Genomic DNA, 14,144 nt, shown 5'->3' on the forward strand with positions numbered 1-14,144 from the left:
TTGGCGGTATCCCTGGGCCCCCTCACCAGGGCATACGCTCTACCTACAGCTGCCCCTGAAGGTGCTGGGTGGGGGGCGGGCTCTGTGGCTTACCCTCACGCCTCACCTGCCGGGACGGCGATGCAGCTGATGGTGGCGTGTGTGGGCTCAGCCTCAGCCCCAGCCGTGATCGTGCCCAGGCCACACAGTGGCGGCGATCTCCGTGTTTTTATATGCCATCACACCCCAAACCGCCAGCTCCTCCTCACACGGATCTGTTCTCAGTTCCAGCCTCTTCTGGGGCACTGGACACACATGCGGCTCCTGACCACCCTCCCCTGTGCCTGTCCACCCCACAGGGAGAGCATAGCCAAACTCTCCACTCTCAGCATCCACCGTCCCCCCTCCCCGGAGTGTGTGTGGGGGGGTGGCGCCAGGATCTCCCCAGATGTGAGACCGTCCAGGGTTTCTCAGCCCCAGTGACCTCCAGGTGCCTTTACACCTGAGCCCTCTGCAGTAACTTAGGCCACAGCCCCCGTCCAGGTTCTCCCTCCATCCCTGTGGGCCGAGGCTGCAGCCTCGGAGAACCAGCTGGGCAGAGGCTCCACCCACACCCTCCAGGGCGGCGTGTCCAGGACGCACCAGGTGCCATGGCTTTAACTCAGCAGAGAAGACGGAAGATGGACCTTTCGACAGCCCCCAAGGGGAGAGGCCATGAAGCATGGCACTGCCTTGATGGCCTGCTGGCAGCTGGCCTGACCGCCCTGCTCTGAGTGCCTCTACAGGGGTCCCCTTGCCTCTTCTGCCCCCTGGTGTCCCCTAGGGTGCTTGGGCCAGGCATCGGGCTGGACCTGTGCAGCTGGCCAGCATGGCCTTAGCGGGTACGGAGGCCAGGCCTGATTCGGGGGTCATGTGTCCCCCCGCAGAAGGGCAGGGACAGGGCCTGCTGGAGACGGCACGGCTGTAGGTGGCCTTCCCTGTCCCTGGACACGGGCACCGCAGGCCGCGAAGCTGCACCTGAGCTGGGGAGACCACTACTTTGCCTCGGCCATGGCACGGAGGATGGACAACACCCCAGGACAGCAGAGCAGCAGCCACAGCTGACGCACCACAGAGGCTCCCCGGGCCCTGCCCCGGGAGGAGAGCCACTGTGGCCGGTGATCCGGAAGCAGTTCCTCTTCTCCTGGAGGGTCGCAAGCCCCCCTCCGGCCCCATGCTTCTGACCCCCCCACACGGCGTGGACACAAGGCCAGATGGTGCCCCCGACCCTTTTATTCGGCTGTGGCCCAGCAGCGGGTAAGGGGGGGACAGGGCAGTGGCCAGGGCTCACTCGGCCGCCCCCGCCGTGGCCGCGGGGATGAGCCGGGGCTTGGCCTGCTGGGGCGGGGCGGCGGCGGGCAGCTTGTCGCCCTGCTGGTACACGCTGACTGTGACATCGATCTTCTCGCCGCCGTGCTTGTTGCGCACGCTGATGGTGTACTTGCCCGAGTCGTCGGCCGTCACGCCCGAGATGGTCAGGCTCACCAGCTTGCTCTGCTCCACCTTCACGGCGAAGTGCTCGCTCAGCTCCAGGTCCCTGTCGTTCTTGGCCCAAACCACGTCGGGCGGCGGGTCCCCGAACACCGTGCAGGTGAGGTTCAGGGTCTGCGGGCGGGGCAGGTGGTGAGCAGGGAGGGCATGGCCACCGGGGCCTGCACCCAGCATATGCCTCACTGCACACGGCTCTATGAAGCTCAGGCCCCACGTGGGGTCAGGAACCTGGGGGATGAGCTCGTCTGCCTCGGAAGCCCCGTTACACAGACTCGGGGGGCATGTGTGGGTGCTGACCACAGCCCCAGGCACACGGAGACACTGAGTCACAGCCCCCACTCGGCCTGGAGTGCCCTGGGCAGTGAGAGGAGAGCCGAGCTCTGACCCTCAGGTGACCAGACAGACCCTGAGTGATGCCAGGACACCACAGGAGGGCGTCAGGGGCTCCAGCAGGTCAGTGGGGACTTCGGGAGTGGTCACTGCAAGCACTGCAAGGTGACATGTCCCTCCAGGACACTGGACAGGGGAGTGACCCTCCAGGACTGGACAGGGAACTACCCTCCAGGACACTGGACAGGGAACTGACCTGCCAGGACACTGGACAAGGGACGTGACCCTCCAGGACACTGAACAGGGGACTGACCCTCCAGGACACTGGACAAGGAACGTGACCCTCTGGGACCGTGGACAGGGGACATGACCCTCTGGGGCCCTGGACAGGGGACATAACCCTCCAGGACACTGGACAGGGCATGTGACCCTCCAAGACCCTGGATGGGGAATATGTCTGGGACACTCTTGGCCTGTCTCCCATTCCCCCTGTCCCTCCACCACACCCGAGCCCGGCCCACCTTGCCCTCCATGATCGTCACCACATCCGGCAGACCTCCTATCACTTTGCCGCGATCTGCAGGACAGAGGACCTGTGAGAAGACCCTCGAGGGGCTCCCAGAGCACCCACCTGCCGAGCTCCATATCAAGGAAAACGAGGGGCTGCTCTCTCCCGGGTGGACACAGAGCTCAAAAGGGCGTCAGGGGCAGGTGGGAAGGAGACCCCATCTGTGTGAGGGGCAGCTGAGTGGGGCCGTGGGGGCTGCCGGCAGCTGCCCAGACTCAAGCGGGTGTGAGGGCTCAGAGTGGCCCCTTTGCTTGGACCGCTCGGGGCCTTTCTGGTTGGGGACACCCCTGCCAGCATCCCTGTCCTCAGGAGCCTGGCCAGGAGGGCAGCTCCACCGTCCAGAGCTGGTGTCTCCCCATGCCCAGGAGGCAACTTCCTGTCTGGGTCGACCAGGACCCCAGATTTCAGTCCCCCCCGTCCCCGCCCTACCCGCCCCCTGTCTGCCTGCCCCCCAACCCTTCATGCTGATCCACATGCACCCTACCCTGTCCTGGGCCCTTGGCCCTGCTCGGGACACCTCCCTCCCCCCGCCCGGCTATGTCCCACCAGCACACTCTCCCGGCACGGAGGAGGTGGCCAGGGCATATGGCCGGGAGCAGGCGTGGGCAGTCAGGAGGGCATGTGAACGGGATATAGCTTATTGCTCCCCCGCAGAATTCACACCTATGGCCAGACACCCCCTCCCCAGCCAGCGCCAGGCGGCTTGAGCCCATCTTCCGCTACTTACTCTTCTCTGCGAAGGCTGCTGCCCTACGGGTGGGGGAGAGGAGCATCAGGGATGGTGGCCTGGCCTGTCCTTCCCGCCTCCCCAGCTCTGCGCAGCCCCCAGGGCTCAGGGCGGAGGTCCCCATCTAAGCAGGACCCCGAGCCCTGGCCCAAAGGCGACTGGTTGTTAGTTTCTGGCGTGGTGCCACACTGGCAGTCCTCAGGGCGGAACCCACATTGGCCGCGTGTAAGGCCTGAGAGCCTGGACCATCTCTGTGGGTCCCTACGTCACTTCAAATCCTGGTTCCCATTTATCTCACTTGCCGGCTCATCCATCCCACGGGCACTTATGAACTGTCCAGGCTGGGCTGATCCCCGGGAACCGTCCAGAGCCCAGACCTCAAGAGATCCCTAAAAATCACTCTAAGAGGAAACACGGCACTAAACATGCCAGGCAACATCCTGGTGGGGAGGGCACACGAGGAGCCCAGCTCCAGAACCTTCTGGAAAGGGCTCCAGTGCACACAGCACACAGAGCTGGAGGAGGCACGAGGTCGCACCAAGGATGCTGGGATGATGGGTGGGGGGGAGGCTGTGGTCCCTGTGAGGACACAGCGAGACCCAGGCAGCCCTCGGGGACACCGGGCTCTGGGTCACACTGATGGGAACCCTATAAGTAGATTCCAGCAGGGGTCCGTGGGGCCCAGGTACGTGGGAATCTGGGGGTTTACTTTGAGTCTGCTGTGACCTGAAATGTTGTGTATGGGTGACTCCTCTGGGAATGCCAGATACACTCCCTGTACCCAGTCCCGAGCCGGGCACAGCTCTGGGCTAAGCCCAGCTTGGCATCGGGAGAGCCCAGTGCTCTCAGGAGCAACTACCCCCACACGGAGCAGGTGTGGCCCCAGCACTGAAGATTCTATTTGGCCTGCTGCCGTGATTCTGGCCTCAGAAGCTCGTCGTTTGCTCACTGAAAGCAGCCCTGGGTGCTGTCGGCCAAGGCCTGCCTGTCTGGCCCCAGAAAAGCGCTTCCTTCTGCACCCGCACTGCTCATGGCCCCTCCCACCCCAGGCCCCGGGTGAGCTGCTATCCCGGACAGTCCCCCACTCAGCAGAGGGAGATGGGGGAACAGCCCCCACGGACTCACTTGAGTTGCTGGAATTCTGCCAGGGCATCGTCGAACGCTGTGGAAACAAAAGCCCAGCTCTCTCATTGCCGTATGGGCTGTTGGGTCTCCGCTCACACCCGACGCCTCCTGGCCAACCCGCTTGATGAGCAGAGAAGTCACCCAGGGCCAACTGACAGCCATTGGGAGCTGCTTCCTGCCCTCCACCACCCCTGGGCCCTGACCAGCAGCAGCCCACAGGGGGCCTCACCCTGGCCCGACAGGTCAAGTGAGCGCTGGTACGTGTCCTGGCCGTCGGAGATCTCGAAGGTGTACTTCCCCTTGTCCTTCTCGGTGGGCTCACAGATCTGCAGCCAGGCCATCTGCTCACTGCCACCCACACGCATGTGCTCGCCCGACGCAATCTTGGCGTCTCTGGGGAAACCGAAGGTGCCATCAGAGCAGGGTCTGCTCCCCCTGGGGCCTCGGAGCACTCCTGTGCAGGCACAGGGAGCATCTCACCTGGGTCTGGGGAACACTCTTGTGTGGGTGCAGGGAACACCTCCTCTGTACCTGAGGAGCACCTCCTCTGCACCTGGGGAGCACCCCTGTGGGAGTGCAGGGAGCACCTCACCTGGGTCTTGGGAGCACTCCTGTCTGGGTGTGGGGAGCACCTCCTCTAGGCCTGGGGAGTACTCCTGTGACGGCACAGGGAGCACCTCCTTTGGGCCTGGGAACACTCCTGTGAGGGTGCAGTGAGCACCTAACATGGGCCTGGGGAGCACTCTGGTATGGGCACAGGAAGCACCCCCTCTGCACTTGGGGAGCACTCCTGTATGGGCACAAGGAGAACCACATCTGGGCCTGGGAGCACCCCTGTGGGGGTGCAGGGAGCATCTCATCTGGGCCTGGGGAACACTCCTGTGTGGGCATGGGGAGTACCTCGTCTGGGCATGGGGAGCATCCCATCTAAGCAAAGTAGTATTTCATGTGAGCACAGCCGCACTCTAACACTTACTTGTGATACCAGCTGACCCGCATCTCTTCAGTGAAGTACTTCATCTCACACTGAAGCCGGATTCCTTCCGGGGTGCAGATGAACTTCAGGGGGGAAGCCGACGCTCCTGCAGAAAAGGGGAGGTGAGAGACCAGTGCGCCCCCAACCATGGCCGTCAGTGGGCATGCTGGTGCCTCCCCGGGGGTGGGGTGAGAATGTGCCCTAAAGGTCACTGAGAAGTGCTTCTGAGGGTCTGTCCCTGGAGGTCACTGAACTCGGGACCCTGAAGTCTGGCAGAGGGAGATGTCACCCCTCAGAGCTACTGGGAGCACGGTTCTAAACAGGCAGGGGCTGGGGGTCAAGTTGGACCCTGAGCATGATCACAGCGCCCAGCTCCCCCAAGGCCTGGCCTGGCACCTGGTGAGGGATTCATACACGCACACAGGTGGCCTCAGCCCAGACTCATTCCCCACTCAGGGTTACACTTGGCTCTATGCTCAGAGGTGGTCCCGGGGCAAGGGTGGAGGGCCAGAGACTGGCAGGGCGAACACATCGTTCTATGCAAGGCCCGGGTTGTAGTCTGCTGCTACCCCGTGGTGAAACTGATAGCAAGTGCACACACAGTCCCCCACGTTCACTGAGACAGGTCTGAAGGCTGTGGGGGCTGGACTGCACCTACAGTGAGATCCTGGGCCTCCTCAGGGGGTCCCACTAAAAGCAGGAGGGGCAGGCGTGACCCGGCAATGCTGCATTAGAACTGCACGTCATCCCTGCCACCACCACCACCCACCCCGCAAAAAAAGGGAAAAGAAAATAGAGAAAACTGGGAACTTGGAACCAACTTGATGCCCAGAGAAACAGTTCGGGAAGGAGACAGGTGAGCCGAGGCGGGTACTCACCACAGACTTTACTCATTGCCAAGATCATGTCATCGTACACTGCAAGGGAAGGGACACGCATGTGACAAGGGGCCACCTTAGCCGCTGATCAAGCTGCACGTGTTTCCCTGAACACCGAGCCAGTAAACTGACAACAACATTCACCCTCAAAACACTTATTCATGTCACCAATCCTTCCAGCCTACCTGCTTTAAATCATTTCAAAACAAGCAGCAAGGACGTTTCACCCAACATAAATCCTAGCGCCGCCTAAAGAGACGCTTCCTCGTGGGTGCAGTGACCGCAGAGGCACGGAGGTGACATTTCGCAGCCACCGGCGTCATGGCAGGTTTTGGGAAACCACTAAACAGCCATGAGTGTGGCGGGTGCCCAGTTTGACTCCTGGCCCTTGTCTCTGCAGAGAAGCCGCAAGCCGGCAGCTGGGCCACAAGGGGCAGGAGCAGCTGGTCCCGCTGACCAGGGCCATTGCAGTGGGAGCTAGAAGGGGTCACTTTACCTTTTCCTGCAATCTCCAGGCTGGTATCGTCCTGACCTCTGTCATCCTTCAAGGTCGCCTTGTACTCCCCGTGGTCCTTCTTTGACAGCTACAAAAAGCACCAATGCCAGGTCAGGTGGGGTGGTCCTCGGGAGGCCCTGAGGCCCACGTCTCCATGCACGGCCGGGGCTTGGGCGCAGACACCCAGGCGGCTGCACGCCTTGCTGAGCACCTGCCCTTACCTTGGGGATGAGCAGCTCACACAACCCCTTTTCCAGGTCGGGCTGTGTCCCCGCCTCATACAGCACATCATCCTTCAGCCACTTGAAGACGGTTTCTCTCTTCGTGTTAGCGACCTGCAGGACAGAACGTCTGTGTCCCGCCCGGGCACCCTCTCATCTGCCGGGAGCTCACGGTGCAGACCACAGAAGCCTGCGCTTTCCATTTCCTCAGACCCAAGGGGAGCTGAGGGCCTGGTTCTTCCCTGCGTGCTGGTTCCAGGCTCAGAAACACGCAGACCCACCCCCGCACCAGGAAGCTACTCGCCCACTCTTCCTGTTTGCCACCGCTGCGTGTGAGTGACAGAGCCAACAAAAATGCCACAGTGAAGGAAGGGACGAGGGGATGATTACACACACACACACACACACACACACACACACACACACACACACACATCCCACCCCCATAACCACACAGAGAACAAGCCCTGGTTCCTCCAGACCCGGCTGGGCTCCGGCCCCTGCATCGTCTTGAGTCTCTGCCAGGAGACATCACCCCTGCAGGAGGCTGGGGACACTCAGGTCTGACCCCAGCCGCCACCCCCTGCTCACCTTACAGAACAGGCGAACCTCGCACTCCGCAGTGACCTCCCAGCGCAGATACTCAGCAAAGTGGGGGCCTTGGGGGGGAAGCACAGGAGGAGACAGACACACAGGTCAAGTGCAGGAAGTCGGTTCGGGCAGAACCAAAGCCGCTGCACGGGGCCCTCTTAGGCTCGAGAGGCCAATTCTCGGCTGGGACCCCGGTGGCCTGCCCCCTCCGGACAGCGAGTGTCGCGTTGGAAGGAAGGACACGTGGCAGAGCGGTTCCTCCGCACTCTTCAGTGGGAACTTCAGCTTCCTGGGTGCGTGGCCGCCAAAGCAGGGGCTGGTGGTGGTGTTGGGGGGGGGGACACCACGGACAGTGCCACCCACAGAGAGACTCATGACGTCATCACAGCTGGCAAAGCCAAACCCTCGTGCCACAAGAGTGTTAGCAGCACAGAAAGTCATTTCTAGATCAACCCTGGGGTCTGCGTGCAAGCCAAGCTCCCGGGTCACGCGTCTCCTCTGGGGTCTCTGTCCAGACCAGGCTCCTGGTCACGTGTCTCCACTGCAGGGGGCGGGGGGGGGGGCCTGTGCGTTCAGCACTGCATGGGGCTGAGTTGGCCGGGTCCCTCGCCTTGGACTCAGGGGGCCCAGCCCACAGTCACTGCCCCCTGGGCCCCCACTGCACCCTGCTCCTCCACACAGGGCTCGGCTGTTTGCTGTGGGGTCTCCAGTGCACTCACGTGGCACATGTCCCCGACTCGGGAGTGACCCTCATCCCTCAGCCATTTCTGCCCTGAGCCAGCATGAGCCAGGACAGCCCCATCGTGAGGCCAAGTTGGCAACAAGCCCAGAACGGGGTGACCAGGTGGGGCTGGGGGGTGTAGTCAGGAAAAGTGGCCCCAAGGAGGGGCAAGGGGTACAGCCTGGCCCAGGGGTGGGCACTCTGGCCCTCAGAGCCCCCCAAGGCTAGGGGTGCCCTTGTCCCAGACACAGGAGCGTGAGGCAGGGGCGGGGGAAGTGGGTGCCCGGGTGTCGGGAGACCAGTGGGTGTCTGAGCAGGAGGCAGCCCAGACCGCGGGGGACCCTGAGTCCCCGGGGGGAAACGCCACCCACCTTGTTTCCTGAGGAACTCCTTCCGCTGCTGCTCAGCCTCCGCCAGGACCGTCTTGAATGCTGGGAGACGGGAGAGCGTGAGCCCATGTAGCCCGGCCGGGCCCTCTGTGGGGGCTGCAGGGGACCCTCCTCTGCCCCGCTGGCCGCCCCACCCCACGCTCACCATCGCCGATGAGCACCAGGGAGGACTGCGTCTTGGCCTTGCCGTCCTGCAGCTGCACCGTGTAGGTGCCCTCGTTCTCGATGGTGAAGCGGTCCATGACCATCTCGATGATGCCCGTGGACTTGTCGCACTTGATTCTGTGGGTCTGAGCCAGAGAGGAGAGCATCACGCTGGAAACTCCCCCGGCTCTAGCACACGCACACATGGGTTGTCTTCCTCCCCCTTGGTTCTCTCCCTCTCTCTTCCCCTCTCCCTCCCTCTCCCTCATCCCTCTCTCCCTCTCCCTCTTCCTTCCTCCTCTCCCTCTCCTCCTCTCCATCTCCTTCCCTCTCTCCCTCTCCCCTGACTCCAGCTGACTGGATCCATACAGACAGGCTGGACCTTCCACCCTCAGTGGGTCACTGTGCCAGGGCCGTCAGGACAGAGCTGAGCTGTGGGAGCCCTGTGTCCACCCACAGCTGCAGTTCTCAGATGTGTACTTGCCCTGGGCAGCCCCACCAGGCCGTGGTACAGCACTGCCATCCCCCAGACCAGCAGTGACCAGGCTCTGCCCAGCACCGTGTGTGAGCAGGTTCACAAGTGTTGCCCCATGGGCCAGGCCTGGCATCGGGCAAGTGCGACACCCCCGTCTTCCCTGACACTGAGGACCTGCAGGAGAGGCCCCACTGCCTCCCTCGTGTTCTCCTTCCGGACATGCAGGGGACGCAGGCACCCACGTGTCCCCCTTGTCCTTCTTCTGCCAGGACCCTCCACCCAGCAGGGCCAGGCCCTCCTTGACCGCTAGCCCAAGGAAGACCCAGAACTACCGGATGCCCTTACTCTAGGCTCCCTGCTGCCCTGTCCCCTTTGAAGCACTGCACACTGGGGGCCCCTGTCCACCCACAGACCACACTAGGGCCCCATGTCCACCCACAGACCCCAGCCCTGTGTCCACCCGCACATGTCCACCCACACACCCTGTTCACCCACAGACCCACATACTGGAGCCCTGTATCCACCCACACACCATGTCCACCCACACAGTGTCCACCACACACCAAGTCCGCTACAGGCCCACAGCCCCCAGTCACAGAACTCTCAGGTGAGGATGGGCAGAGCATGGACAAGACAGGCTTGTGGCCACTGCCAATGTCCCTGAGGTGGTGGCTCAATGGTGAGGGGCCAAGGGGCTTCAAGACTGACCCCTGGGAGCCTTCCCGAGGGCCAGGCTGGGGCAGCAAAAGACGCAGGTCAGCAGAGCCCCCGTGCCATCCAGAAAAGGCACCTGTGCCGGAGGGCCTTAGGGAAGCCCAGCTCTACATCCATGCTTGTGTGTGTGGATGTGCATATGTGTGTACACATGTGTTCCTGTTTCTGCACGCATACGTATTTGTGCGTGTGTTTATACATTGTGCATATATGCACATGTGTATTACATGTACATGCCTGCATGTATATATGTATGTTGTGTGTACATGTGTACACGTGTACTCGTGTGTGTGCATGCATCTGTGTACATGTGTGCATTGTATAGTACATGTGCATGTGTGCATACCTGCAGGTGTGCATACCTGCATGCATGTGTTGTTATGTGCACGTGTGTACACATGTGCACTGTGTAGTATATGTGCATGTGTGTATATCTGCAAGTGTGCCTATCCACATGCATGTGTGTTCTGTGTGTACTTGTGTGCACATGTGTGTGTTCATGTGTGTGACACTGTCACTGCATGCTGCTGGGATGACCTCCACTGCGGCCAGACTGCAGCAGCGCCTGCCTCATCACGTGCCCTGCCCCCCAGAACAAACCCAGAACCCCCACAGGGCTCACCGGGCTGTCCGACACCTCCCGGTCGTTGATGACAAAGCGGAAGGTGGAGTCGGGGGACAGGTGCTCTGCCTGCAGCCAGAAGCGGACCTGGCCCTGGTCGAAGAGCTCATAGGCCAGCTCGGACTTCAGTGGGATGGCTGCAGGGACAGGACAGTTAGGGCTCAGGGGACCCAAAGCAGGGCATCACTTGGGGTGACAGTGAGGGTCTCAGAGACCCAACAGCAGGAAGTCCCTGAGGAGAAGCGCGTGGACAGTGAGTGGCGCAGGGAAACTGACTTGAAGGGGTCCCTGGGGAGAGAGACTGAGTCAGGGACGCAGAGATCCCTGAGCGGGGGAGGGGTGGGGAGGGTCATCTCTGTGTTCAGGCCTTCAGAAGCTGTGCTGAGAACCAGGGTCCGGCCCATTTACTGGGAGCTGCCTGTCCCAGTGCACCTGGCCCACGGGGCATGTGGGCAGAACCAGGGGCTCTGCACGAGGGCGTCCCGACCCGAAAGGCACCTGACAGCAGCTGCACCTGGTCAGCCTCCCTCCATAGCTGTCCCAGAGGGACCTTACAGGCCAGTCCCCATCCCAAAGGAGTGGGCATCTGCCTACGATGACCCCAAGCCCAGAGAGCCCCTCACTCTGGGCCCCCCGAGCTCACGCCCAGGGGGTCTCCCTTCCCGGCTGGGCACCCAGGGACCCCCAGCACCCAGTACCTATTCCCAGGGGGTCTCCCTCCCTGGCTGGGCACCCAGGGCCCCCCTCACTCACTGGGATTTTTTATCTCGTTGCTCAAGGCCATCAGACGTTCCAGCTCTGAAACCAAGAAAAACCAAGTGGCCATCTAGGATTTTGCAGCCCCCGTACAGATGTGCTGCCCGGCCCGACCCCAAGACAGCTGCCCAGTGCTCCAGACTGCCCTCGGCGCCCCCACCTCCAGGGGCCGTGAGAGGGACTCAGATGCCCTAAGACCTCCAGGACGGGAGGCCCCCAAGGTTCTGCCTGCTCCTTCTCGCAGTGCTCCTGCATAAATGCAGGCTGGCCCAGAGGGGGGCTGCGACCACTCAGGCCTGAGGCCCCCCCTGTCCTGTAGCCTGGGAGAAATCAGCTTGTCCTGGGCACCAGCTCTGCAGAACCTCATCCCCTCGCACCTTCCCGGGCTGCGCCGCTGACTGCACCCGCTCTCCCACTCCCCCACCCGCCCCATCTCTCAGTCTCTCCGTCTCTCCCACTAGCCCTGTCTCTGTCTGTCTCTTCCATTCACCCTCTGTCTCTCAGTCTCTGTCTCTCTCACTCGCCCTGTCTGAGTCTCTGTCTCTCCCACTCATTCTGTCTCTCAGTCTCTGTCTCTCCCACTCGCCCTGTCTGAGTCTCTCTCTCTCTCACTCATTCTGTCTCTCAGTTTCTGTCTCTCCGCTGGACCTGTCTCTCAGTCTCTCTGTCGCTCCCACTCATTCTCTCAGTCTATCTCTCCCACTCTCCCTCAGTCTGTCTCTCAGTCTCGCCCTGTCTCTCAGTCTGTCTCTTTCATTCCCTGTTTCTCAGTCTGTCTCTCCCACTCATTCTGTCTCTCAGTCTCTGTCTCTCCCATTCACCCTATCTCTCGGTCTATGTCTCTCCCATTCACCCTATCTCTCAGTCTCTGTCTCTCCCACTCATTCTGTCTCTCAGTCTGTCTCTCCACTCGCCCTGTCTCTCAGTCTGTCTCTTTCATTCCCTGTTTCTCAGTCTGTCTCTCCCACTCATTCTGTCTCTCAGTCTCTGTCTCTTCCATTCACCCTATCTCTCAGTCTCTGTCACTCCCACTCATTCTGTCTCTCAGTCTCTGTCTCTCCACTCGCCCTGTCTCTCAGTCTCTCTGTCGCTCCCACCCGTTCTCTCAATCTATCTCTCCCACTCTCCCTCAGTCTGTCTCTCAGTCTCTCTGTCTCGCCCTCTGTCTCTCAGTCTGTCTCTTTCACTCCCTCTCTATTTCTCAGTCTGTCTCTCCCACTCACTCTGCCTCTCAGTCTCTGTCTCTCCCATCTCTCCATCACTGTCTATGTCTCCCTCAGTCCCTATATTTCCCTGTTTCCCTCTGTCTCAGGCAGGGAGGAATGACTATCCACCTGTCCATCTTGCACCAGTTTCTGTCCCAGCAGGCTCAGAGATGCACGGGACTAGGCCATGAGCTCCCTGTGAGCGTCTGTGCTCAGGCAGATTCACGCCTCTCCCAGCCCCACCCCAGCACTGCTTGTCCCCCGGAGCCCTTGGGCTGAGCCTGGTGCCCACCTACCCGCCTCATCCAGGACAAAGCTAGATGATATGCCATCCGTGTCACTCACGGACACTGAGTAGGTGCCCAGGTCCCCTTTGTCCGGAGTCTGGAGGTACAGCTTGGAGCTGGAAGGCAACGACAGGCGGAAGGTGTGTGGGTGGGTGAGGCTGCGCTCACAGGTGGCCATGCTCACCGCAGGGACTTACTGGTCTCCCAGGGTCTCTATCCGGAAGCGGGGGTCATCAGGAAGCTCCTCGTAGGACTTGCACCAGGTAAACTGTGAAGCATCGGTCACCTCCGGGCATTCAAAGGCCAGGTAGATGTTGCCCTCCTCGTCCACACCTGCAGTGACTTCCTTGGTGCCTGCAGGGAAGACGGAAGCTGAGCCAGGTAGGTACGAGGAGCCCTGGTGTGCAAGGCTGCCTGACCCTGGACGCCCCAGACACGCAGCTCTGTGCAGCCCACCTGGCCTGGCCTCCACCAGCACCGGCTCTGAGGGGTCCGACGGCTTCCCCTCCCCACTGGCGTTCACGGCCCGCACCCGGAAGACGTAGGTCTTGCCCTGCAGGAGGTCACAGGCCTGAAAGACAGAGGAGACCTGCGTGTGAGTGGGTGTGCATGCATGGGGCAGGGAAGGCAGTTAGTGCCTCCTTCAAGGTGTACCCGCGTCCTCCCAGAACCCTCTGCTCTGAGTGTTGGTCACAAGACAAGCAGAGGAGGATCTGGTGCTCAACAGCTGAGGCTCGGGCTATGCATGCAGGAGGCCCGAGTCCAATCCCAGTACTATGCAGGGCTGCAGAGCCCCACTGGGAGCACAGAGCTGGGATTGAGCCCCGAGCACAGAGCTGGGAGTGATCCCTGAGCACAGAGCCGGAAGTGATCCCCGAGCAGAGTTTGGAGTGATCCCCGAGCACGGAACTCGGAGGAAGCCCTGAGCACAGAGCCAGGAAGTGGCCAAACTGCCAGATGTAGCCCCAAAGCAGGGGGAAAGCAAAGCAGGAGGGAGGGTGAATTGGAGGTATCCCAGCCTCACCCTCATGTGTGCACAGACACCTGTGTCATGAGTGGCTTATGTGCACATGAACACATGCTTGTTCACATGAGCGATGTGCACACACATATACACGTGACTTGTGTTTGTGCCTGTGTGTTGTGGGTGCCTGTGTGTGCTGTGCATATTGGAGAGATTCAAAGAGCCATCATTGAACTCAGGAAACACAAGTTGGAGAGAAAGAATAAAGTCCACCCCGTGGGGAATCGCTCAGCTGGGAAGGGTGAGCTGTGCCCTGGACTCTGCCCCAGACCCCAGACAGACCTTGTCACTTCCTCCAGGCCTGTTCCTGCAGAAACTTTGCACCACTGCTCTGCAAACTCTCCCAGGTGAGGACTCTGAGATCTCTGTGAGGGCCCTCAGATACC

General features: G+C 61.3%; 1 protein-coding gene across 3 annotated transcripts in view; it reads right to left on the reverse strand.

Annotated features, from left to right (window-relative positions):
• Positions 1-1,241: 1,241 nt before the first annotated feature.
• The window catches only part of MYOM2 (myomesin 2), a 48,742-nt gene continuing 35,839 nt past the window's right edge, over positions 1,242-14,144 (reverse strand). For all 3 annotated transcript variants that reach the window (XM_056113984.1, XM_056113985.1, XM_056113983.1), the window contains exons 21-37: positions 13,191-13,305; positions 12,932-13,088; positions 12,744-12,850; positions 11,240-11,284; positions 10,487-10,623; positions 8,677-8,821; positions 8,514-8,573; positions 7,422-7,489; positions 6,831-6,944; positions 6,610-6,697; positions 6,114-6,152; positions 5,236-5,341; positions 4,489-4,652; positions 4,260-4,296; positions 3,135-3,157; positions 2,361-2,416; positions 1,242-1,623 (exon numbers count right to left, since the gene is read on the reverse strand). In XM_056113984.1, the coding sequence (XP_055969959.1) occupies positions 1,306-1,623; positions 2,361-2,416; positions 3,135-3,157; positions 4,260-4,296; positions 4,489-4,652; positions 5,236-5,341; positions 6,114-6,152; positions 6,610-6,697; positions 6,831-6,944; positions 7,422-7,489; positions 8,514-8,573; positions 8,677-8,821; positions 10,487-10,623; positions 11,240-11,284; positions 12,744-12,850; positions 12,932-13,088; positions 13,191-13,305 (1,779 nt within the window). In that variant the 3' untranslated portion in view covers positions 1,242-1,305. The remainder of the gene's footprint in view (positions 1,624-2,360; positions 2,417-3,134; positions 3,158-4,259; positions 4,297-4,488; positions 4,653-5,235; positions 5,342-6,113; positions 6,153-6,609; positions 6,698-6,830; positions 6,945-7,421; positions 7,490-8,513; positions 8,574-8,676; positions 8,822-10,486; positions 10,624-11,239; positions 11,285-12,743; positions 12,851-12,931; positions 13,089-13,190; positions 13,306-14,144) is intronic.

The sequence above is a fragment of the Sorex fumeus genome, unplaced genomic scaffold (genome assembly GCF_029834395.1).
Source record: "Sorex fumeus unplaced genomic scaffold, SorFum_2.1 ptg000024l, whole genome shotgun sequence".
Classification (NCBI taxonomy): domain Eukaryota; kingdom Metazoa; phylum Chordata; class Mammalia; order Eulipotyphla; family Soricidae; genus Sorex; species Sorex fumeus.